The 26166-nt window shown below is 33.5% G+C and overlaps 1 protein-coding gene across 7 annotated transcripts in view; it reads left to right on the forward strand.

Moving 5' to 3' along the window:
• LCORL (ligand dependent nuclear receptor corepressor like) overlaps positions 1 to 26166 on the forward strand; it is a 167183-nt gene that overhangs the window by 102993 nt on the left and 38024 nt on the right. For 5 of the 7 annotated variants that reach the window (XM_036762897.1, XM_036762893.1, XM_036762892.1 and 2 more), the window contains one exon: positions 18601 to 18694. In XM_036762897.1, coding sequence (XP_036618792.1) covers positions 18601 to 18694 — 94 coding nt within the window. Of the gene's footprint in view, positions 1 to 18600; positions 18695 to 20033; positions 24285 to 26166 lie in introns of those variants that run through there. The other 2 variants (XM_036762896.1, XM_036762898.1) reach the window with 2 other exon arrangements.

A 26166-nucleotide genomic window follows, 5' to 3' on the forward strand; every position in this document is an offset into this window, starting at 1 on the left:
GTAAATTGTAAAGCCTTATAAATATGTCAGATGGTAGGTTTCAGTATACTTCTGTTTCTCCATGCTGTATGTTCATTCACAAACTACTAATTAAATGCAACCTGCTGGGACAAATACAAAGATAATTGAGATTCGTATCTTATACCCTCAAGGAATTTACACTCTAGTAAGAAAAATATAACAAACGTTATATATGATGTACATCCTAGATATAGTTCAGGATAGAGTTAAATAACACTTATACAAGAAGGTCAATTTGACTTTATACAGGTATTCTGGAGATTTTGTTGAATGTGACTTGTGACTTAAGTGTGATATTAACAGGAAATTCCTGATTCAAAAAGTATGATTTAGATCAAATGGGCAGTGGCATAGAATCTTATATTTAGAAAATAAACTTGTCTTGGACCCATGTACTGGCACTAGGAAGCACGATAGAGAACACTGGATGAGATATCTATGGAGGAAGAAACAAGCAATATTGTATGGGATTATGTACTACAAACCACCTAATCATAAGGAGTAAATTAAAATCACACACCCGGCATGGAGGTATGTTACAGTAGGCATGGAGAATTTCAGATATGTAGATAATGACTGAATCTTTTTCTCTTCTAAAATCAGAGCAACAGGTAAATTTTTTTACTTGCCTTTAATGACAGTTTCATTCTTCCAAAGACAGAAGAAACACCAAGGGAACTGCTGTTCTGGACCTGATTCTGACTAATGAGAAGGAAGTAGATGCCAAAGTAAAATAATAATAATTAATACTTCTGTTATTTTGTAGTTTATGAAACGTCCCTCACAACAACCCTAAAAGATAGATTATTTGCCTATTTTTCTTCCCATTTTATAGATAAAGATGCTGAAGTTTAAAGAAGTCAAGTCACTTGTCCAAGGTTGCACAGTTAGTAAATGGCAGAACCAGTCCAGTGATTAAAAGGCTGTCACTCTTTCTGCTATTCTGTTTTGTCTCTTGATGGGAGCTTTGGAAGACAGAAGCTAAGACTTATTTGAGTTCATGATAGATAAGGAGGGGAGAGTTGACTACAGGCTTGGGTGGTTTTCTTGTTTGTTTTAATTTTTGGTTCCGGCCTGTGATTTTATTGTAATGAGGAGACATACCATTGCAAGCCCTTCACTGCTCCATAACTTGCACTCTTAGAAGCATAGCCTAGAGCACTGAGAGGTTGTACAGCTTGCCTAGGGTCAAATCAGTAAACAACCTAAAATTTAAGATGAGTTTCCACAGTCAAACAAAGGAAAAAATAATACTTATAGCCTAAAATTCTGTGGGAGAGATTGATTTCATAAGAATAAGGTGCTCTCAAAAACAAAATTTCTACAATTTAAACAATCCTAATGAGGTTAAGGAGACATCTGTCTAAAGAGACTGAAATGTATAGAAAAGTTCTCATTAAACAAATTAAAATATTTATTGGCATGTGTAGAAGATGATAGCAAAGGCAAGTAACTGAATATAAAGTGTCCTGTGTTCTTTTTTAAATGTCAGCAATGAGAAAAACCAGGAAAGAGCAGAAGCTTTCATTTTAATTTAATTTAATTTTTATTTTATTTTTTGGTTGAGAGGGGAAGGCAGGGCAATTGGGGTTAAGTGACTTGCCCAAGGTCATACAGCTCGTACTTGTGTCAGGTGTCTGAGATCAGATTTGAACTGAGGCCCTCCTGACTCCACCGCACCACCTAGCTGCCCCATAGAGCAGAAACTTTCAACAAAAATCAAAGAAGGGAGAAAATCTTTGTAATGAGTTTCTCTGATAAAGGTCTCATTAGGCAGCTAGGTAGTACGGTGGATACAAATGGGACTTGAAGCCAGCAAGACCAGCGATCAAATCCTGCTTACTAGCTGGGTGACCCTGGACAGATCAGTCTCAGCCTCATTCCATTTGTAAAATAGAAATAATAACATAATACCTAGCTACCTTTCATGATGGTTGTACATGCTTTGCTTTTGTAAACCTTAAAACACTATATAAATACCAGCTATTATTATTATTTCCAAAATGTAGAAGAAATTAATTCAAATTTTATAAGAAGATGTATATCTTATTCTTATACCGAATCTTAAATCCCTCACCTGTCAGGAGAATGAGTAGCATGCTTCATCATTGACCCTCTGGAATAATGGTTAGTCGTCATCATGATCAGAATCCTTAAGTAAAAATAAAAGAGACTTTGCTCCTTGGGTAAAAGCATAGAATTTCTTATCAGAAGAATAGCTCGAAAGCTTTTAGACAGTTTTAAATTGTCTCTATTTCTTCATTATATATTTCTCAGTTCTTTGCAATCTAGCTTCACCCCTTACCATTCTCTTAAGGATACCATTGCAAGTGAACTTTTTTTAAGTCCTCATCTTTTTTGTCTTCAAAGTTTTTTATTCTATTGACCATATTCTCTCCTTTGAATTTAGAGATACCATGTTGTCCTAATTCTCCTGTTTTTGTGACTATTCCTGTATTTGTTGCCTCTCACCTCATCAAAGGCAAACCTTTAAAATAAGGATGTTCTACAAAGATCTGATATTTGAGACGATGCCCTTTTCTCACTGTATATACTCTTTCCCTTGGAAATCTCATTCACTTTAACTGCTACCACTATGCATGTGCTATATGGAAAATCTGTGTCTTCTACAAGTCTGTATCTGTAGATCTGACCTCATTTCTGAACTCTGCCTGGAATTCTAGCTACCTACAAAAATTCTCCCTGTCCCTATATCCTTCTCTGTTACTATAATTAACTTTGTCTTTCATGATCAAAATGTTAGGTTTTATTTGACTCTTCCCACTTGTGTATGATGTTTTTTCCAATAATAGAGCATCTTTGATAAAAGTCCCCTTTATTGTATCTCCACTGCTAACCTAGTGAAAGCCCTTATTACCACTTCTGTGGACTATCGCAGTAGTCTCCTAACAAGTTTTCCCAACTCTCTTCTTTTCCTCCTACACCATCCTTTGTACTGCTGCCAGAATAATTATTTATACAAAGTTCTCATACATTGGCAACAGTCTTCAGTGGCTGCATGTTCCCTGTTGAATAAAGGTGAAACTCTGAACCATTTATTACTACTTTTTTAGTCTCATTATTACTACTTCATTGAATACTACAATTGAGTCAAACTAGACTATTCACCTGGAATACTGAAGTATCTTCTTTATTGGTCTTCCTACTTTGTCCCCTTTGTAATTCATCTTCTATAGAGCTGCCACAATAATTCAAGGCATAGGGCTCAGGGCTGACTTTGTTATTCCCTTGATTAAAAAAATTCTTCACTGGTTTCATATTGTCTGTAGGATTATTTCAAACTCAGCCTGGTATCTTTAAGCACTAGTATACAATTGCACTCCAGCCTATTCAGCCTTAATTCTTATTATTCCCATTTATACTTAACAGGGTATATATAGATGAAAGAGGGTTGAAATAAGGGTTTTCCACTTATAAAGCCTAGATAGTTTTGGGTTCTGTAAACCCAAAAGACTTATAGATAGCTAAAGTATATGATGACATTTATTAGTTCCTCAAATTTAATGGGCACATAGTTCCTATTAGAGTTTTCTCCTGCCCCACCAATCTGTGTTCTGAATTTATTTACCAAAAGCAGTATCTTTACATATGAGCTGGGTCCAAGAAACTGGACCAACACTTATGTCTTCCTTTTAAAAGTTTATGCCAGAGCAGAAGTATCATTTTACCATGTTTTTAAATGATTAAATGAAGTAAAAATCAATATTTAGTCTCTACCAAAATGAAGTAAGTTAGTGATCTAGGTATGATCTTAGAGTAAGTAGTATGGATAGCAGTAAATGTGATTGAAATTACATAGGCTATGCTCACTTAGAAGGATTATATATTTTTTTATAACACCATTCAGAGGAATTCAGCTATTTTAAAGGTAACCATAGAAAAATTCTTAACATGATTTAGTTAGGTAATACTATAGATGATGAAAAGAAATTGCAAGAGACTTCCTTTATTTCCTTTTCAGTCTCTCCAAAGGTGTTACTAATGTTTAGGATTCATTATTAAATGTATAAAATTAATATTGTAATATTTATTTCCTTAATGAATCACTTTCACAATTGCTGGGTCTGCATTCTATCCAAAGAGGTAACTCTTACAGAAATCTATCTTAATATGTATGACCTTAAGTTATCAGTTTGCCAAAGTTGTGATTCCTGACTCAGATTGAATACATTTGTGATTTTTAGTGGGAAATGTTGAGATAATGAAAAGTTGCATTGTGATGTTTTGTTTCCTCCACTTATGTCAGTAGTACCATGAATTAACAATTTTATTTTCTGATCTTATCCTCATAAGTCATTTCATATCTACCATTTAACTGAATTAACTGAAATATATAGAAAATGTAAGATCCCACTATAACACTGTAACTGTTTTCTGCTGTTTATAAAAAAAGTTTAATTGAAAAGAGCAGAATGCCACTATAAATGCACTTTTCAAACAATGTATTTCTCATCCTTACATCAAAATCGCTTAAGATTCCTTTAAAAATAGAACAAGAGAAATAATGTTCAAGGCCCTTGTGATAAGGCAAAGTATAAAGCAAGGAGACGCCAAAGGTATTCATCACTGTCATGGTGGAGATTCAGCATGGGAACCCCCAAGTTGGGAGAAGGTTTTTCTCTGGGCTGTAAGGTCCTCCTGATGCCCTTATTTGTGTGTTATTGTGTTCGCTCATCAAATCTTGAAACTTTGCAAAACTTCCTAGGAAAGATAGAAAACCAACCAAAATAATAGGATCCAACTATTCATATAAGAAAGACCAAGAAGTTAAAAAGTGTCTGCTGCCCAGATTATGTCATCATGCATTTGAATAGACATACAGTGGAACTTAGCTATTATTATTGTGTCTCAAACAGCACAAATAGGGCAGTGAGTTAGGCCCAAATGTAAAAGATGGAAGAAAAAATTCTGGACTGCCCTGAGCAAATTGTGAAATTCCTTTAACTTGCACAGCTCCTTTGCTTCATATAATACCAGCATGCTTGCTTCCTGTGTTATTGTATGTCTGTAAGCCATGGAATGCAAAAATCTCTGAAGAATTAAAAAGGATTTTACCCAAAGGGCAATGGAGAGAGACATAATGGTCATGAGAAAGCTATAACATAGAACCAACAAGGAACTTTGAAGAGGAACAGGAGTAAAATGCATCAACAGGTAAATGAAGAAAAAAAATAAAGATAGGCAAGATATGGCATAGCCTTAATGATCCACTGGTCTCCATGAGATGTCAGGTGATGTCAAGGAAGCCTTCAGCAAGTTGAATAGACTCCCTGTGATTAACTGAGCACATGGATACAAGTCAAATAGGGTATTCAGATTAAGATTAAATACCCATTTTTGGTGTGTATCATGTACCAAAGAATATTTTTAAGTTTTTCACCAAGTAATCTATTAAAAAGATTTCATACCCTGTCATTTTTCTCTAAGAACTAAATTAGATTAATACTCTCAGTGTTATTAATGAGAAACCTAAATATCAAATTAATAACCTGTATTTTAATAATTTTTTTCTGAACTTGGCAAATAATGAAAACTCGAGCCTTTCCATTTATAAGGAAGAATAGAAGGGATTTGCACATGAAACCCTACATCCGTATTATATAGCTTTGATTTCTTTTCAAAATGATAAAATAAACATGGCACATTCATTTCAAAGCTTGTGACTCCTGAACCTGTTTATTTTTTAAATGCTACAAACAACCCTTTTTTTTGGATCACTAGCCTTATAATTTTTCTTCTTTCCCCCAAGTCATCATTTAAAAATTTTTTAAAACGATAACAGATAAGGAAAGCTAAGCAAAACAAATATTCGCATGTCTGTGTCTAAACGTGTGTCTCACCCATGATATGTATGATTTAGTGATTGTTTTTATACATAATTCCAAATAGTTTTCTAGAATAACTAGACCAGTCTCACCAATAGTACTTTTATATAGCTGTCTTCCAGTAGCCCAACACTTTTCATTTTTCTTTTTACCAACTTTGCCAATCTGATGAGTATGAAGTAGGACCTTAGAGTTCTTTAATGTGTGTTTCCCTGATTATTAGTGATTTAGAGATCAGGAAGGGTTTTTAGTATCACGTCTTGAAGAAAGTCGTGGTGTCACTAAAAGTAAGGGTGAGGGATGTGAATGTGGAGATGGGAAATGGAATGTCATGGGGAGGAAACAGCTAGTAGTAGGACAGTTTGACCATAACATAGAGGATTTAAAGGTGGGGAGTAATTTGAAGTAAGTCTGAAAAGGTATGTTGGAGCCAGTTTGATGAGTTAAATGTTAGAAAATTTGTTATTTCATCATTTAGGCAACAGAGAGCCACTGAACATTTTTGAGCAGGGGAATAATGGCATGATCACAACTGTGTTTTAAGAATATTAATCTGATGGCTCTGTGTAAGAGGAGAGATTGGAAATTAGGAGAACATTTAGGTGTTTGCCATAGTCAAGGGTAACTAGGGCAGGTCAGAGAGACATTGGGGTGGAGGGGGGCGTTTAAAGAAAAGGAAGAGCCATGAAGGATCACTTTGAGGGCACAAATCTAAGTGACTAGAAGAATGGTCATGCCCCCAAGAAAAATAGGAATTTGAAGGAGATGCGAGTAATGGGAAAATGTGAGTTTTGCTTTGGCATCTCAGCTCACATGCAGGTAAAGGTGAGATGTCCCATGGGCTGACATAGAAATAGATGACATAGAAATAAAGTTCAGGATTAAGATTAGGCCTGGATATTTGGCTTTGGGATTTATCTATATAAAAGTAATAAACCCATGGGAGACCACTTGATAGAGTGGGTAGAGAACAGAAGGAAGACAGCCCTACATAATAAAGCCTATTGGGACATGCAGTTTTGATGGGAAGTGGATTTATGGTTCAGGAAAGGAGGCATTGCAGAGTCTCAGAAGATAGGGAAGTGATTACAAAGAGTTAGCATGGCTTCATCAAAAATAAGTCATATCAAACTTCTCTTCCTTTTTTTGATAGGATTATTAAACTAATAGATAAGGAGGAGCTTTTTAGCAAAACTTTTGATAAAGTATTTCATATTATTCTTGTGAAGAAGTTGGAGAACTATGGATTAGATAGTAATAGAATCAGAAGGATTCAGAATTGGTATCTGCACTGGTGAAGGTCTGTGGCAGAATAACCCCAGGGATCTGTTTAACATTTTTATTAGCAACTTCAATAAAGGGACCATCATCAGATTTGTAGTGACGCTAAGTTGTGGGGGATAGCCAAAACACTGGGTCTTGACAGTTTATAGCATTAAACTTAATCTAATAAAATGAATTAAAGTAGGAATAAATCTAAAGTTTTGCACTTGGATGCAAAAAAGTATAAAATGGGGGAGACATGGACATGAGTAGGTAGCAGTTCAGAAAAAGATTGAGAGGGGTTTATTGGACCTGTTCAGGGTCAGTATGAGTCAGCAGTGTGATATAGCAGCCACGAAAACTGAATCGATCTTGGACTGCATTAAGAAGATCATAGCTTGTAAGGAAGGGAGTTGATGTTCCCACTGAACTCTGCCCTTGTCAGATTTCTTCTAGAGAATTGGGTTCAGTTCTGGTTACCATGGTTTAACAAAGGACGTTGGCAAACTGAAGAGACAGCACAGATCAAGGCAGAGTCTGTGTCACATGAACATTCAGTTGAAAGTTAATAGTGTAAAATATTTCTTAAATGGTAAAGCCTTGATTCATTTTCCAGAAATTGAGAATTTGGGATCATTTGACAGAATAGCATGAACAGTTTTTAATAGTTTAGGTATTGTAAATAATAACATAAGGAGAATGCAAAGGTGCTTGAAAGCAAATAATTGTAATGCCAATCTCTATTTAAATTTATTTTTGTTTAACACCTCTACCACTTTGTTGGATTTCTTTAAAAGTGTAATTCAGAAATTTTCACTAACTCATGGTAGTATGTCAAAATTTTGGCTCCATTCTTGAGACGAGAAAATGTCTGGATTAGCCAATATGGGGCATGTGTGATAAGGTCGGTGAAGGAAGGAAAACAAGGATTACCATGCAGTAAATAATGACCCATTTGAGGTTAGTTCATTTTGCATCTTAAACTACAGTATACGTTAAGTTTGAAGACTGAATTATTTTCACAAATGAGACACCTTTTGAGATTGTTTTCTCTCCTTGTTTTTCAGAAACCTTAGTCTATGAAGGCATGCTCACATGTTGCAGGGGGGGACCTCAAGCCTCATTAATAGGCTCGGTTTTTCAAGGTAGCTACATGCCATTGGGATGGGAACTGGACTTGAAGAAGGGAAAGAACGTAGCTTAGAAAATTTAAGGAATTAGTGACAGAATGTAAGAGAGATGATGTGGAAAAATGGAATGGATCAGCAATATGGAAAAGTCATAAGTAATTAATACTGGACATTGGATAAGAGTTACTGTTATAATTACTGAATCTAGCATATATTTCAATAATCAGCTAATCACAAATATATCGCCTGTCATATGAAAGATGTGCTTTATAAAGTCCAGTAGAACTGTGGGTCTCCAAAGTAGGATGCATGCATTACTGCTTTGCTATGCAAAGATAATAATTTCTCAAGAATTAATTTATTTCTTCATTTCCTCCTAAAAACTCTTTTTTTCATTATATTATGTAATATATAGGAACATACATATAAAATTTATAAATTATGTATAAATGAGGGTATATGTTCTAATTTTTTGCTAACAGGGTACATGATCCAAAAGCTTTGGAGACGAGTGTTATAGAGGATAAGAATGATGATAAACAGTTCCTACCTTAAAGTAACTTTTCTGGTGGGACACGTGACTCTTTTATTTAACTGGTTCATGGAACTTCTGGTGAAGGAATTCCCTCAACCAATGTTTATTGTGCTTTGCAATTTATAGTTGCAATTATCTGTAGACACCAGGAAATTAGATGGCATGCCATGAGTCACATAACCTAGTGTGTGACAGAGGTGGGACTTGAAACCCAGGTTTTCATGAATATGAAGCCAGCTCTCCATTCATTATGGCACACTGCCAAGATGAGAATAGAAGACATGTTACTATGGATTGGAACAGTTTTTTTTAAATGGTTTTGAGCAATACCTGATTGACAAATGCATAACAAACGTAAGATGAGAGAGATCCTGAAAGAGCTTTGTAAAGAATAGATTTGAACTGAATCTTGAAGAATGAGTAGGATTTGGATAGGCAAAGAAGAAAGGAGAAAGTATTTTAGGTGGGAGAGAAGATATGAGTAAAACTTTGGAGTTTAAAGAACACAAGATGGGTTTGAGAACAATGACTACACAAGTTGTTCATGTTTGAAAACATGTAATTGAAATGAACTTATAAACATTGGTTTCAGCCTTGGAGCTAGACTTGGGAGAGCCTCAAATTTTGGGCTAAGGAATCCTGCTCTTTTTGCTTAGGGCACTTAGAAACTCTTAAAAGATATTTTGACCAGAAGAGTGAATGATCAAAATGGTGTTTCAGGAAGATTAGTCAGGTCGCATTGTATAGGGTAGATTGGAAACAGGGAGCTTATGTTATTAGTTCAAGTATGAAGTGATACTCTGATTTCCCCTTCTCATACTTGCCCCATTGCTAAGTCCCATCTGAAAGTGATCTCTCTTTCAAATATAAATATTCATTTAATTCTAATTATTTAACATCTGTGAACTGTACTCACACCAGTAGTGTTTTAGATAATAAATTCCCAAGGGTTATGGACTATATAAAATAATTTGCACAGCCATACCATAAAGTCTTATTATATGTACTTAGGGAATACATAATGTTTATATTAAATTAGATGACTGCTCTATTATTCCTATATGCTTTAAAGAAAATCATTAGAGAGAACTAAGATTTTACAAATGTGGAACCTGAGGAACTACCTGAGGTAGTTCCAAGTCTAATTACCACTCTTGTGTTTTTAGATGGATGATAGAATGCCTTACAATTTGTACAAATATGAGACATGAAATTTATGTGAGGATATTTACATACTGAAGATGCATGAGAAACTAATTCAAATTTATAAGAAGAAGAGTTGTTTCCCAACAGCTAAGTGGTCAAAGGAATTGAACAGGCAGTTTTCTAAGGAAAAAAAATCAAAAGCTGTCAGCAACCATATGAGTAAATGCTCCAAATCACTAACAACTTTACTAAAGGAATACAAATTACCTCCACTTTTTTTAAGGTTCCTTCTCATCAGAGTTTGGCAGAGATGATAACAGAAAATGGCAGTTGGTACAAGAACTGGAGGAAAACAGGCACATTAATACACTTTTGATGGAGCTATGGTTTGGTCTAGCCATTCTGGAAAGCATTTTGGAACTGGGTCCAAAAAGTCATTAAACTGTGCATATCCTTTGACTCGTTAATATCACTCTCACACCTAACCTGCCCAACAGATGAAAAGAGGACAGAAATATTCATGGCAACTCTTTTTGCAATAGCAAAGAACTGGAAGTGAACAGTGATTGAACAAATTATGGTACATGAATGTGATAGAATACTATTGTACCATAAAAAATGTTGAAAGGGATGGTTTCAGAAAAACATAGGAAGACTTAGAAATATTGGTAAACAGTGGATACAACCAGGAGGACAATTTTTGCAATAATAATATTGTAAAGACAGAGGACTTTGAAATTCTTAAGAACTGTAAAGATGTAGTAAACAACCATGTTTCCAGAGAACTAACAGTAAGGCATCTTCCTACGGTCTAACAAGTGATAGATGTAAAAGAAAGAATGAGGCATACCTTTTTTGACATGGCCAATGTGAAAATTTGTTTTGCTCAGCCATGTATATTTGTTAAAAAGGTTTTTTTTTCCATTTTCAATTTTTGAGGAGAGATAGGAAGCAGAGGGATTGAATTCCTCCCAAACAACAATAACAATAACTAGACAATAAAAGGAAGGCCAGAAGGAATCACATCAGCAGCATGGCTTTGAAAGTTATGTGTCTAATTTATTATATGCTTTAAAAGAAAAGCAGGCTCTCCATCATAGATTTCATGGTTTCATATTGAAGTGATCATTTTATTTGGTATTAAGTTCACAATAAAAAATAAAATTGAAAAACTTAAAATGTTAAAGTAATTGACACGCATACATCAGCAATAGCTGTTTCCCAGTAGATCTGTGGTCAGAAATTAATTTAAAAATTAAAATATCAATAAATACATATATGAGGATTATAAAAATAAAATTATATAAAAATTTATTTTCAGAAGAATTGCAAACAATAAATGACTATGTTAAAAAGCATGATCCATAATATGTAAGCAAAATGTAAATTTGTTCCACAGAAGTGAGAACAGTCAATTTTGAAAGAGGCTTTGGGAAGATAGGAAAATAAACATTTATTTAGCATTTTCTGTGTGCCTGGCAGTGGGCACAAATTGTTGTTGTTGTTGATGATGATCCTTCATTCTCCAAGAGATCCAGTGACATCAGGTTGATGTCTTAACTTGCAAGTGAATTGGATTTAAGTGAGGCAAGACTGGGCAAAGTCTTCAGGTCCACTCTCTCCTCCAGAGTCCTCAGAGTTCAGTGGCAAGACATAGGTCAGGACAACTGGTGATGACCCAGGATACAGTGGGATACTTTGGCCTTTTTGGCCTAAGGTCTTTTCCAGGTCCTTTTGTCTGATTTCACACTCATTCAGTAGTTAAAGGCTAGGTAAGAATTGAGGTGAAAGACAGCCTACTTTGCCTTCACAAAAGAATCAATCAGGAGAGGGAGAGACTCAGAGTTTTAACCAGAACAGAAATAATTGCTGTTTACACTCACTCAGAGCCATCAAAACCAAAACAGTCAGGCACAGATAGGGATATATTGTTGATGTTGCTGTAGAGTAATAGTTCAGCTGTTTTTGATTTCAGCTTGGTATTTTGAAAGAAAAGTAATGAGACTTGTCCATACCCTTTGACTCATTGAGCCCACTACTGCTTATAACCCTCAAGGAAATCAGACACAGAAACAGAGATCCAGTAGATGCCAAAATATTCACTGCAGTGCTCTCTATGATAACAAATAACTGGAAACAAAAAGAAAAACATTGACTTTTACTCTTAAGAAGACTAACTAGCATAGAGTAGCAGTGTAAAGGACATAAAAACTCTTTCCCCAGACCTTCAGCCTGCAAACATTTAATATCTGTGCCATGCAGAGGTGTCAGTCAAACAGAATACCAGTTTAGAATACTAGCTAAACTGCAAAACATTATGTAGGAAAATAGTGGAAGATTGCAAAGCATTATTGCTTGACAAATGGCAAAAATGAACATGCAAAAAGCTTGTCATTAGATCCAACTAAAACTCATAAATGTGACCAGGAGAACAGCAAATGTGTTAGAAGTGAAACAGTTTTGTTTTGTTTTTTTTTTGTTTTTGTTTTTTTTTTTTTTGAACTTCTGTAGTGATCCGTTCTCATTTGCAATAATAACAAGGATTGCCTGTACAGATACAGAAGAATGTCCTCAGCAAAACTATAGGTAGGGAATGGGCAGACATTCATAGGCAATTTTCTACATGTTTACGGTCACATAACTGAGCTGTATGTAGCAAATATAAAGCTTGGCAGTTGTTTTTAAAAAAAACCCACACGCGATACCTGATTAAAACAAAATGTAATCCTGAAGAAGGCCTTGAGGTACCTCCTATGCTCAAGTTATCAATAAAAATGTTTTTTGTTATTGTTGAGAAGAGACTACCTCCAAAGATGATAATAAATTTTAGCTCTTGTTATATAGGTTTAAGTTCAGATACTTACAGACATTTAGTGAGACACTTAAGTTCTTGTAACCTTAAAATAAAGCCAGTAGAAAAAAGAGTAGTAATGTAAAGTTAGAGAATGGGGTTGGAGCCAATGTAAATGCTGTCGTCTGGCAAAAACCCAGAATGAATCTAGAGTTTCTGAAAACTATAAAGACCTACCAACCATTTTTTTCACTCAATTAAGTGTCATTTATATATTTCATATTTCAGAAGAAACAAAAGATTTTATAATGGATGCACCTGCATGTTGAAATGTAGCAAGTTATAAAATAGCTAGACTTGTTCAAGAAAAGGGTTCTCCTTTGTTAGGAAAGGAGTCCCATGCAAGTTTCTATTGATCTCCAAATCCTCCTTTTTGCAAGTGACGTTGTAGCTCATAGATTTTTGAACTTGAGTCTTACAGGTTATTTAGCCCAACTCCCTTATTTTATAAATGAAGAAACTAAAGCCCAGAGAGATTAAGCAGAGCTATGATTTGAACCAAGTTTACTGACTCCAAAACAACCATTCTTTCTAATACACCCATACTTTTTGTCATTTTCATCAATACAAGATCACTTCCAAACTTAGAAGAATCCATAGGCATTTGGAAAAGTTTTATCTACAGTAGTGTTTTGTTTTTGTTTTGTTTTTTGAGGGGAAGGGCAATTGGGGTTTAGTGACTTGCCCAAGGTCACATAGCTAATACATGTGTCAAGTGTCTGAGGCCGGATTTGAACTCAGGTTCTCCTGACTCCAGGGCTGATGCTCTACTCAGTGCGCCACCTAGCTGCCCCCATCTACAGTAGTGTAAGTGAAAAGATTGCTAAAAAGGAACCAAACTATGTAATTGAAAAAGCCAATATTGAAAATGCAAGCAATATAAAAACAAAATGCTAATAAAAGCTCTCACTTAAAAAAAAAACCACAGTATTGATCCCATAGAACAGATGCAGAGATTCTTCTTATAGAATGTTGCATATATTGTAAAATGGTCACTATTGGATTTTTGGCTTATCTTTTACCTCACAGGCTTGTTTTGAGGCTTAGATGGATGTAAAGCACTTGACAAATCTTAAAGCCTTGTGTAAATATGCTCTGGTTTTTGCTGCTTCACATAGCAGTTTGTATCGCAGCATATAGCATGTACATAATGGTATGTATATCTTAACCTCCTGTTGGACTGGAAATTCCATAATAGCAGGGATCATATTTAATTTAGATTGTGGATCTCCCACAGTTAATCAAGAACACAAGAGTTCAGCACTTATAGGCACTGAATGTCAAGGATACATTCTGACTTGTGATATAGCATTCAGAGAAATGGTTAACTTCCTCTGAAAGTTCCTAAGTAAATATAATGTCTTTTTCTACAGTCTTGTCTCAGAGAAAATGAACAGATTGTATACTCGGAAATTTTTTTGAGCTTTATCAACTTTATGATGGTCTACAATTTAAACTTTATGAAGAACATTTGGAACACAGATAAAATATTTCATATGTCTAACACTTTGCCTACCTAGAACACAGCTAAAAACTACGAACTAATGTTATGTACCTCAATCCAAAAAACCCCAAAACAAAACCTCGTTACTCTTACTTTGCAACCAAAGTATTCTATAAAGAATTGGGGTATCTAGTTTCTAAGACAAGTAGATTCAAAGTAGTAAATTAAAAGAAGTGAATATTTCATAATAGGTATTACCAGCTGGTAGAGTGATTACATTTACAGCAAAAGCAGAGGAAGAAAAAATTGTAAGGTGCAGGCAAAATAATACAAGTGAACAAAGACACCTGAGACCTCATACTATAAGGTCAATCAACCTTATTCACTAGAGTAGATTGAGAATATAATTTTATTATAGAATAATAGTTATTATTCTTCAAAATAACGACTATATGCATCAAGAATTGGGAGAGAACTTGAGATGCCATATGGTCTAACCCGTGCCTAAGAATCCTTCCTACAGCATCCCTGACAGGTAGCTGTCTGGCCGTTGTATGGTATATTCAAGTGAGGGGGAAAATCTACTACTTAGTTCCTTCTTGGTTACCTCTAGGTGTTAGGAAATTTGTACTTGTATTCAACATTCGTCATCTTTTCTGTAATTTCCACATCTTTTCTTCTTCTTTATGCTCTGTGAAGCTAACAAGAAAATGTAAACCCTCTTTGGCATGGAACTCTTAGAATGTTTAAAGACAACTACTGTAATTCCCTTAAGCATTTTCTTCTCCTAGTTAAATATCCCTATTTCCTTTAACCAATACCTGTTTGGTATAATTTAAAGGTTTTTCCATATCTTAGCCTCCTCCATTCAATCTTTAGTTAGTCCAGTCTCTTGAAATATTATATCCAGAATTTAATGCAGTACTCTAGATATTGTCTAGCTAGCACTAAGTAGGGTGAGAGTATAACTACCTTTGTTGCAGGTGTATACAGTCTAGGATTGCATTAAGGTTTTTTGGCAATCTTGTCACTGTACCTTCAGAAGTTTTTGTTTTGTTCCATATGAACCAGGTTTCTTATAAGCTTATGCTTTTCCAGTTAATTTTTTAAGCTTTATGAAGAACTTTATGTTTATCCTTGTAAAATTTAATCTTGTTAGTTTTGACATTCCAGCTTGCTTAGATCTTTTAGGATCAGCTTCTGAAACTTGTTAGTTTTTTGTTTTTGTTGGAGTTTTTTAGCCCCTCCAACAAGACTTATTTGCCCTTTTTTAAAACCAATTTGATAGGCATGAGGTAGAACCTCAGTGTTGTTTTAACTTACATTTCTCTAATTATTTGTGATTTAGATCATTTTTTCATGTGGTTTTTTATGTCTTTGATTTCTTCCCTTGAAAACTGCCTATTTATATCATTTAACCATTTATTTATTGGGAAAACACAACTCTTTATAAATTTGAATCTGTTTCTTATATATTATAGATATGAAACCTTTATCAGAAAATGTGTTTGTTATTTAACATCTCTGGGCCTCAGTTTTCTTATCTTTAAAAAGAATCAGTTGGACTGTGCCTCCAGGCTTTAACTTTATGATCCCAGGACTAGATGACCTCTAGGATCTCAACCAATTTTAATATTGTAGTCCAGGGGTGGGGAACCTGCAGTCTCAAGGCCGCCTATGGCCTTCTATATCCTTAAGGGCAGCCTTTTGACTGAGTCCAAGTTTTACAAAACAAATCCTTTTATTAAGGGGATTTGTTCTATGAAGTTTTCTGTGAAAGGGCTGCCCTTGAGGGCCTAGAGGCCACATGTGGCCTTGAGGCCACAGGTTCCCCACCCCTGCTCTAGTCTAAGGAAAAAATGTAAACTTAAAAAATGTAAACTTTAAAGAGTTAAACCATTCAGCTACTCTGAAACTTGATTATGCAGAACATTTCTAGCGGGTGTCACTTATACATATGTGTGTATACAAGATGTTCCAAGCGTTTTTGTGCAGTTTTAAACTTTAGTAGCTGAAACCTCTGTTCACTTTCAGCTATTGGAGTCTAAAACTACATTAATACTTTTGGGATACATTGTATAACAAATACATATATATAGAAAATAATTTTAATAGTGCTTTCCTTATTTCCTATGAGGTGGGTAGTGCAGGTTTCAATATATCTGTTTGGGGCAGGGCAATTGGGGTTAAGTGACTTGCCCAAGGTCACACAGCTAGCACATGTGTCAAGTGTTTGAGGCTGAATTTGAACTCAGGTCCACCTGACTCTAGGGCTGGTGCTCTACTCACTGCACCACCTAGCTGCCCCAATATATGTATTTTATAGTCAAAGGAAATTAGCTTTTAGAAGTGTCAAAGCAGACACAGGATTTTTCTGACTCTAGGTTTAATACTGTATTGTATTATTTCAGTGTATTATAAGGTTACATTTAACATTAAGTATTTTTAATGTATAGTCATTTAAAATCAGTTGTTAGATGTAAAAATCTTATTTACTGTCAGAACAAAATATGCTTTTAAGTGTTTTCTTGTAATGATCACATAGATACTGAAATGGTGCCCATATCCATAAAGTCCTGTGCATTGTCTTAGGTTTTTAATTTTTTTAACATTATAAAATTAATACAGGCACATAGCTTCCTAAGAAAAATGGATTTTTCTAACTCACTTATTTTCACATGATGAATAGTCTTAAAATTTCTCTTTGTTAAAAGGGGCTCATTGTTTTGGTGAGCCATATAACAGTTGAGCAGTTTTTCAGTTTCATAATCTGGACCTTTTTCGTTAGATCAGGAAAGTGTTTAAAACACTGAAATTTTATTTTCATAAAGCAGAATGTTGGAGTAGTATGTCAACTACGTTATAATTATGTTTTAGTACAAAGTCTTCAGTTTTCATCCTAATATGCTCCTGGTAGCAATATCATGAATTATATCATAAAATAGATTCTATTTTCCAGTAGAAACAATATTATGATGGGGAGGGCAGAGTTGTTTGTGTTCTGACTTGAAGGATTCATATCAAATAACTGACATGGTCAACAGTACAAAAAGGAAAGATGAAACAATCTTAAAACTTGAACAGTTCAAAGTAGTAGAATTATATAATAAGTAGTACAAAATGAATGTAGCAAAACATATTGTAGGAAGTGAGGGAACAAATACTGATTAGTTACCTACTACATGCTATGTAATGGGCTAAACAACTTTAATGAATATTCTCTTATTTGATCCTCACAACTGCACAGGGAAATGGGTGCTCTTACTCTCCTTATTTTATATTTGAGGAAACTGAGGCAGAAAAAGATTAAATGACTTGCCCAGGGTCACCCTTCGAGAGTCTGAGGCCAGATTTTAACTCAGGTCTTCCTGACTCCAGGACCAGTGCCGTATTCATTGTGCCACTTAGCTGCTACTATATTGTAGGCTTCAATAAAAATAACATACATACCACATATAGAAAGTAGAACTTTGCTGTTTTAGATTTGGACTCATCTAAGACTAATAGTCTGGACACAATAATTATTCCATAATTTTGCCTGCTTTTGTAGAATTTAGGAGGAGGAATTTAGTGGGATAAATTAAAGATTGCCTATGTATCTTTTCTTTAAAAAAAAAAAAACTCACCATAGTTGAAAACTGATGCCTTCTTTTTCTCATTACATTTTCTGTAGCAAGTACAAATATTTCAAAATCATTCCATAGACATTTGAACTGTATTTAGTGTTGATTTCTCTCTCCTTTTCTTTCTTCCTCCTTTCTTCTAACAAATACAGTCATAGTATCTAAAAACATGAATGCCTAAGGACTTCAAATTGTGAAGGTTTGGAAAGGTTTTCTCAAATATTACGCTCTTATTCATCTTTTCTTTCTAATTTTCCCCTGCCCCTTACATCTCTGACTCTAAACACAACTCTTCTCCCCAAAAGCCAACTACATAAAAAATACGTAGTGCATCACAGGCTGCTTTGAATAAATTAGTAAGTTAGGAAAGAATAGCTGAAGATTGATTTTATGTAGTTAAATAATATCAAATTACCTTCCTTTGTGATAGGAAGTGTCAATGAACTGATTTTATCTATGAAGTATGCTTATTTTACTTTTGTCCAGTTCTTTATACTAATTGTCTCAGAATTTTATAGTACCAGCTTGTAGAAGTTTCTCTTTATTCCTCCTCTTGCTTCCGAATCACTGCCCACCTCCAACAGTTAGTTCTATGCTGAGAAAGCCATTAAATGACAGGTAAAAGCAAAACATAGAAATAGAAGAGTGATGTATTGTTGAATATATTGATGACAAAAGGCGAAACATAAAATGCCTACATTTTAAAACTTATTCTATCTTTTTTTTTCTGAAAAATTATAGGGGATGGAGTATTAGATCTCTCTACAAAGAAAACCAGCACAAGATCCGAAGAGTCCTCAACATGTGATCCATCTTCTGAAAATTCTATGTCTGGGTAAGCCACATCTAGGAAATAATTATTAGTTGATGCAAAAATACATCTTTGAAGACAGAGCTTTTATGATATATTGAGTATACTTATACACATTATACATCATTTTTCTTCAGAATTTTTACCACTCATAAATGTCTATATCACACCTTTCATTTGTCTTTTTTCTTTCTTTCTTTTTTTTTACTCTTTCTGTTAAAGAAAAGTTATCAGAACAATCACCAAACTTTAGTTCATGTTGCTAAAATGCGAGTTTAATCACAGAATGCAAACTAAGAAGCAGGACTGCAAAAGATAATTTCAATTACTTCAAGACTTTATTTAGGAAACATTTTGAGCAGAACATTTAACTTCAATACTTAAATTTTTAAAATAACATGAACAAGTTTTAAAAGTACTGTATTTAATAATTCTTAATGAAAAAATAACTCATAGTATTGATTTTTATTCTTCCTTAGGTGTATGTGGTGGCAAAACTGCTTGGTATATATACTCAGCAGTGACCATAAAAAGTTATTTTATGTGCCGAAAGCTACCATTAAATTAATTTAAATAAATAACCATTAATGAAATGCTATTCTATTAGATTTTGTTATAATTTGGGTGTCTTCCCATTTTTTTAGCTATGGCAGGACCCTTTTGTCACCTATACATATTAGAGAACAATTTGTTTCACCTAAGAACATCAGGCATTTTTGAGTCATAAGATGCATTAAACCTTTTGTATGAATTTGAAGTTTTACAATTGATACATTAGTAGAAAAATAAATAGATATTAAAAATATCTAAAACTGGGTTTTATTATCCAAATATATGGTTATGGTTAAGTATAGAATTTTAAGTTTTTAGATAGAAAACTTAGTCTTGTGGAAGTGTGGGATGTTTGTGTTTGGTAATGTTCCTATAAATTCCTATAAAGGGGTTGACTCTTTTATTACTTGTTTAGCGGTAACGTCACGTTTCTACTAACAAAAGCTCCTTTAGGATTTGGGTATTTTTATAATGGAACACTAATTGTATAAATTATATCAATGTTGCTCTGCAAGCATCTATCAGAGGGAATAGCAACAACATGAGAATATTATGTATTTACTGAGTTAGGACTTTAAGTTCTTGGAAGGTCTGCCCGTAGAGACCACTGTATGATTGACACATTGTCCTACCAGGACTATAGCATTTGTTATGATAAGGAGTAACTACCACGTCTCAAAGACTTTAAAGTGTCAGAAGCAGTGATGTTACCTAAGCAAGGAGTATAATAAAGGAGTGGACCCTCCCCTTCCATAGCTGTGTGAGAGTCTCTCATGCATCAGTTTACCATCGTTTCATTCCATCCATCCAGGAGACTACACAGAGACAGAGAGGACTATGTGGAAAGAAGTGCTGAGTTTGCAGATGGTTTGCTCTCAAAAGCTTTGAAAGACATTCAGTCTGGAGCATTGGACATAAATAAAGCAGGCATACTTTATGGCATACCTCAAAAAACTTTACTTCTCCACTTAGAAGCCTTACCAGCAGGAAAGCCTGCATCTTTTAAAAACAAAACTCGAGATTTCAATGATAGTTACTCATATAAAGACAGTAAAGAAACTTGTGCAGTGCTGCAAAAAGTAGCCTTATGGGCAAGAGCTCAAGCAGAGCGCACAGAAAAAAGTAAACTCAATCTACTTGAAACCTCAGAATTAAAATTCCCAACAGCTTCCAGTTACCTCCACCAGTTAACTCTACAGAGAATGGTCACTCAATTTAAAGAAAAAAATGAAAGCCTTCAATATGAAACTTCAAGTCCTACTGTACAGTTAAAAATTCCTCAGCTACGAGTAAGTTCTGTTTCAAAACCACAACCTGATGGTTCTGGTCTTCTGGATGTTATGTATCAAGTTTCCAAAACCTCTTCAGTCTTAGAAGGATCAGCTCTTCAAAAACTGAAAAATATACTCCCTAAACAGAACAAAATAGAATGTTCTGGGCCTGTAACTCACTCAAATGTTGACTCTTACTTTCTACATGGGGACCTCTCTCCTTTGTGTCTTAATTCTAAAAATGGAACAGTTGATGGAAACTCTGAAAATACAGAAGATGGATTGGATCGCAAAGATAATAAGCAGCCTAGGAAAAAACGTGGCCGCTATCGGCAGTATGATCATGAAATAATGGAAGAGGCTATTGCAATGGTAATGAGTGGAAAAATGAGTGTTTCCAAAGCACAAGGAATTTATGGGGTACCTCACAGCACTTTAGAATACAAGGTAAAGGAAAGATCTGGAACACTGAAGACTCCGCCGAAGAAGAAACTCCGATTACCGGACACTGGGTTATTTAATATGACAGATTCAGGGACTGGCAGCTGCAAAAATAGCAGCAAGCCTGTGTAGATTACTTGTTAGCAAAATGATGTGCGTGTGTGTGTGTGTGTGCACGCGCGTGTGTGTGTCTGTGCATGTGTGTGTGCACGTGCACACAGGTATGTATGTGTTTGTAATACACGTGTGGGAATTACATATGCTCACTTTGACAGGAGACATGAAATTTTACAGTTCAAAAACCACATACATGCCTTTTTGAAAAAAAGTTTTATTCAGGGTTTTCACTGTGGACAGAATTATAGAGTTCCTCACTTAATTCTGATAGTTTCTATTTAATCCTTGTATAAATAGGTGAAAGAAAAATTCAGGTTTTCTTTAGTAGTCAATAGCATAAGACATTGTGGAAAAACAAGTACATGTCATGTGAAGCATTATTTTTATCGGTGAAGGACCACCCCAGCCATTCAGTTAAACCATCTTATTATGGAAATAAATGATTAATGGTTTGTAAACATTTTACATAACAATATTTACAGTTATTGTAAACACCTCAAGTAAATCAAAGGAAATTTTTTAAAAAGAAAAAACTTCTATCCATACAAGGAAAAATGGATGCATGCAGTATTAGTACACTACAGTACATTCTGTAGAACACAAAATACATTCAAAGCATCCATTAAAAATATAAAAGAAAACTTAAATGTACGTTTTAGTAGGCAAAACAGGACATTTATAATTTACTCTTGGTTTAGCAAGAAATTGGGGTTTACAAAATATATACTTAAAAGAACTGACAAATATAGTTGACCCCAAGCAGTTCTAGAATCCTTTTAATATAAGATGGAATACTAAGAACATATAATAATTTAATTATTAAAATGACTTAATTTTCCTTTTAGTTTGAAAAAAAAATAAGCTAACTTGTAAGGTTAGAGAAGAAAGGTTGAATGCAACTTAGAGCATGTTTATAATGTGCAGAGAAGTTTGAGAATGGTAATTTTTGGTTTAAACGTGCTGGTTAGTTGATGTTATGACTACTTTTAAATTTAATTTAAGGATTGTGTCACACTCCTACTATTGAAAAACCTCACTGTAACTTTAAATGTATTTGCTGCTGTGACATTTCAAAACATTTTCAGTTTATCAAAATGAATAACAGATTTTCATTTTGGTGGGCGATACATTTTCATTTTGCTAATAACCAAATTTGCAGTTTGTTCAGGGTCTTGAATAGAATTACAAATATTAAACACTGAAGCTGTTTTGAACTTTCATTAATGTAAACTCCTAATTAATTGGGTAGTTAGAAGTTGGGTAGTACATTTTAACTTTTATTAGATACTAGGAGAGACCAGTTACCTTCATATAGCAGTTTTTTTTTAAAGTATCCTTGTTGGATTTTAAAGGAATATGCAGTTTGGGTAATGTTATAAAAGCAAATCCCTGCGTGAAAAGAGTAGAGATTTTTTTATATAACTTCAGTCCTGAACTAATGTCCTTTTTCTGTGTTAAGATTCAGGTTTAGATGACTTTTCTAATACAGTTTTCCTAAGTCCAAAAGCAGGGCTTTTAAGTGACTTTTAAAGAAATGTACCGACTCAAATACTTGGGTTTTTACACTTGTGTTTGTGAAGGTTAATGCTCACATGTATAATAATACTTGAGTATTCAGTCATTAACCTTAAAAACTGCTCATATATTTTAAAGTAACAAATGAGAAAATAAATGGCACAACCAAGTTGTTAATTATTTGGTCTCTTAGGTCTATATTGAACCCTCTTCAACTATTGTTACCTATAGAATAGGTAATAGGATATGAATCCTTACATACTTTTTTTAAAGGAAATGCTATACCTAATAGATTACAAAACAGCAGATGTCAGGGTCATCTTTCTTTTTAAAGAATTAAGCCATATTTTGTGAGGGCCAGAACGATGATCGATTATTTAATATATCCCCTCCCATTGCAAAAACAAGTTGAAAGTAAAATAAAAGTTTCAATTTTGTGACCTCTTTATATAGAATTTTACTTGCAAAACTTTGGGGACTTGAATGCGTTGCCTAATATTTATATTGTACTGACCTTTTTTATTCCTCACACTATATTTACATTAAATAAATTGATTGAGAAGTTTATAGTAAAGGGAAGAGATGCAGTACACTTTTTATATCATTTAAAAGATGACCTGACCAAAAATTGACAGGATTCATAAAATCAGGGATCATTTTACTATTGACTTCACAGTGATCAGTAGTTTTATAGGTAATATTATAGTTAATTTGCAGCATTTTAGTACTTGCATTATTTATTTTTGGTCAGAAATAGTATATTAAAATATTTTTTGATAGTCTATAGATAATGATCAACCCATAACTGTTTTAAAAGAAGCAAAATGTGTTTGTTTCTGATTATTGGGCTAACCTCTGATTTTACAAACAAGGAAAGGCAGGGAAATTTATGGGTTCCCCTTCTCCCCGGTGTATTCCATTAAAATGTTCTTTATGTTATATGTTTGAACTACTTTATAATTCAGTTACCAGTCACTACTTATTAAATGACAATTTTCTGAAAAATCCAGTTTCAGCAGACCTTTAAATGAAGGTGAAAGCAACCCCTATGTGCTTTCTACTTATTTGAATGTTTCTCAAGTATTTTATATTAAAAAGAAAAAAAAACAAAAACAAAAAACAGTGCCTCTGTTTTTAGAACTACTGCTCAGTAAAGTTGTTTAAACCATTTCTGGTAGCTAATGACAATTTTATATTAAATTGTATACTAACTTTAGTGAGACTGATTTTTTTTAGTTGTTTACAGTACAAATACTTGTATTTGTTTTTTAATTGCAGTATTTCCATTGTCGCAGTAATTTAGTAAAACTCTGTGGCTGCCTTGATTTTGACAGATTTTGTTAATATAAACTGATTTTTAGGCAATTAGTTATATTTATGCATAAATCAATTGCACTATAATTCATGAATTATTTATTACAATATTTTCTAATGAATTCCATGTATCTGTCTTGTGTTGTAAATGTACTGTAATTCTGTTCCTTCTTTGTGTTGTTATATACCTAAATCTGATTGTATGAATTTTAATTGTTCAGTTAACGTGTTTCTAGGTTGTAATTTGTAGTAAAGCACTTCAATGCTTTTGCACATAAATTTACAACACTGGTGTGTGATTGATTTGCTCATTCAGTAAAAAAGAAGAGAAAAAAATGACTACATTGTTGTATTTGACTCAATTCTAGGGAACAGTTTTACTAAAGCTAAATAAAAATAAATTTACTTACTAGAAATACTTCAATAAGAACTTAACTATTTGTAGTATACAGAATAAATAGTAACAGAATAAAGATTATTAAATGTTTTTGTTGATAACTGAAAAGGAATTCCTCTAGTAAAAAATTACTGTACCAAAAGAAACTCCCTCTGCCCCCCCCCAAAAAAAATTAATTTAGAAGGAGTTTGTATGGAAAAATATTTGGTAGTATTTCACATTATCATTTAAGAAGAAATTCTTTCCTTTAAGTTTTCATGTTTCTCTTACTAGTTTCTTTGAGATTCCAGTATCAAAGGAACTGTAAAAAGAAGAGTCTGTATATAAATAAGCGATTTGTACTATTCCATACATTTTAGGAAATTACATTAAGGGAAAGATTAAACAAGAAACATCCCCCCTTTTTTTAACTGTTTAGTTTGCCTTTGAAAAGCTGAAAAAGTTCGTTACCTGAACATCTTTAAATATTTTTGACTACTCTTTAAGTGAAATAAAAAAAAAACTTGTTATTTTTATCTTCTACTTGACTTTAATAGTATCTGGCCATTTCAAAAACTAGTACCCCAGAAGACATTAAGTGAGTTCATTGAAATCCAATATATAAAATGTTTTCCTGGGAAACATGTAGTCAGTTCTCTGCATTAGTTAGCTATATTTATATACTATATACACACATACATATTTACATGGATTTCTTACATATGTATACACACAAAATTATTATTAAACTGTATGAATTAATTTACTTGTACATCTCCAGTTTTGCCAATTTGTGAAATATAAAACCACTTAAAGCATAGGAAAAACATTAGAAATTACATGTCCAGAGTTAATATTTTAATTTTCTTCTCCATTTTCTCCTATGTATATCGTTACATATAGTTTTCTAGTGATGAAACATGAGTGACAGTGCCATTGTTACAAACTGCACAATTTGGTGTTTATCCCTAATTATTTTTACACGGGTCAGGTTCTCCAGTATCAAATTATTTCCCCCAAGGAAGCTGACAGTTTCAGTGTATTTGCTTACTTATGATGTAATTCTTCCCACTTTAATATCAGTTTGTCATAGATAGTCAATAAATTCACACTAGCATGAAAAGAAATTTAGTGAGTACTAAAAATTCATTTATTTTTTTAAAAAGACATGTCCTCAGTTTTTTGAAGCACCTTTTCTACATTTATAACAAAAATAAAATGTATTTTAGATGAAACATTCCAATCTACATGTATCTGTTAGGTATAATGTGGGTATTTATAATGGGCAAATAATAAAGGTTTACATTTAATGTCATTTAATACACATTAGTAAGTATGTGTAATTATACATAGATATATTCACAATATCCCTCAATAGAAATATATATCTAAATATTAAGGATATATTTTATCAGCAAATCTACATCTTAATTAAAAGTTCCACAAAATGAGCTTTAAAAATAAAGAAAAAATAAGATATCTAGTATAAGTGAAAGGCTAGTTTCATGTTCAGAGTTTGGTGATATGTTTAATATAAATACATACTTTTCTGAAACAGAATTCTTTTAATATATTTTGTTCTTCTTGCTACTGGTACTGGGTGAAAAATTATACATATAGACATCTTTATTAGTTGCTATACAACACTGGATCTTATGCTTAACTGAAGATAGATTTTTATTAGTTTCTACCATGAACATTTTTCCAGCATTTCTAATTAAATAATTATAGGTAAGTAATATATTTAGTTTTAAGTAACTTTATTTCAGTTCAAAAAGTTGTTTAATAAAAATATTTTTAAATACCTTCAAAATTTTATTAGGTAAGAATATCTTGACTTAACCTTAGGTAAGAAAATCTATGAGTTTTTTAAGATCCAAATCACATAAATATTTTCTTATAGACTTCTA

Source organism: Trichosurus vulpecula, chromosome 6, assembly GCF_011100635.1.
Source record: "Trichosurus vulpecula isolate mTriVul1 chromosome 6, mTriVul1.pri, whole genome shotgun sequence".
Lineage (NCBI taxonomy): Eukaryota > Metazoa > Chordata > Mammalia > Diprotodontia > Phalangeridae > Trichosurus > Trichosurus vulpecula.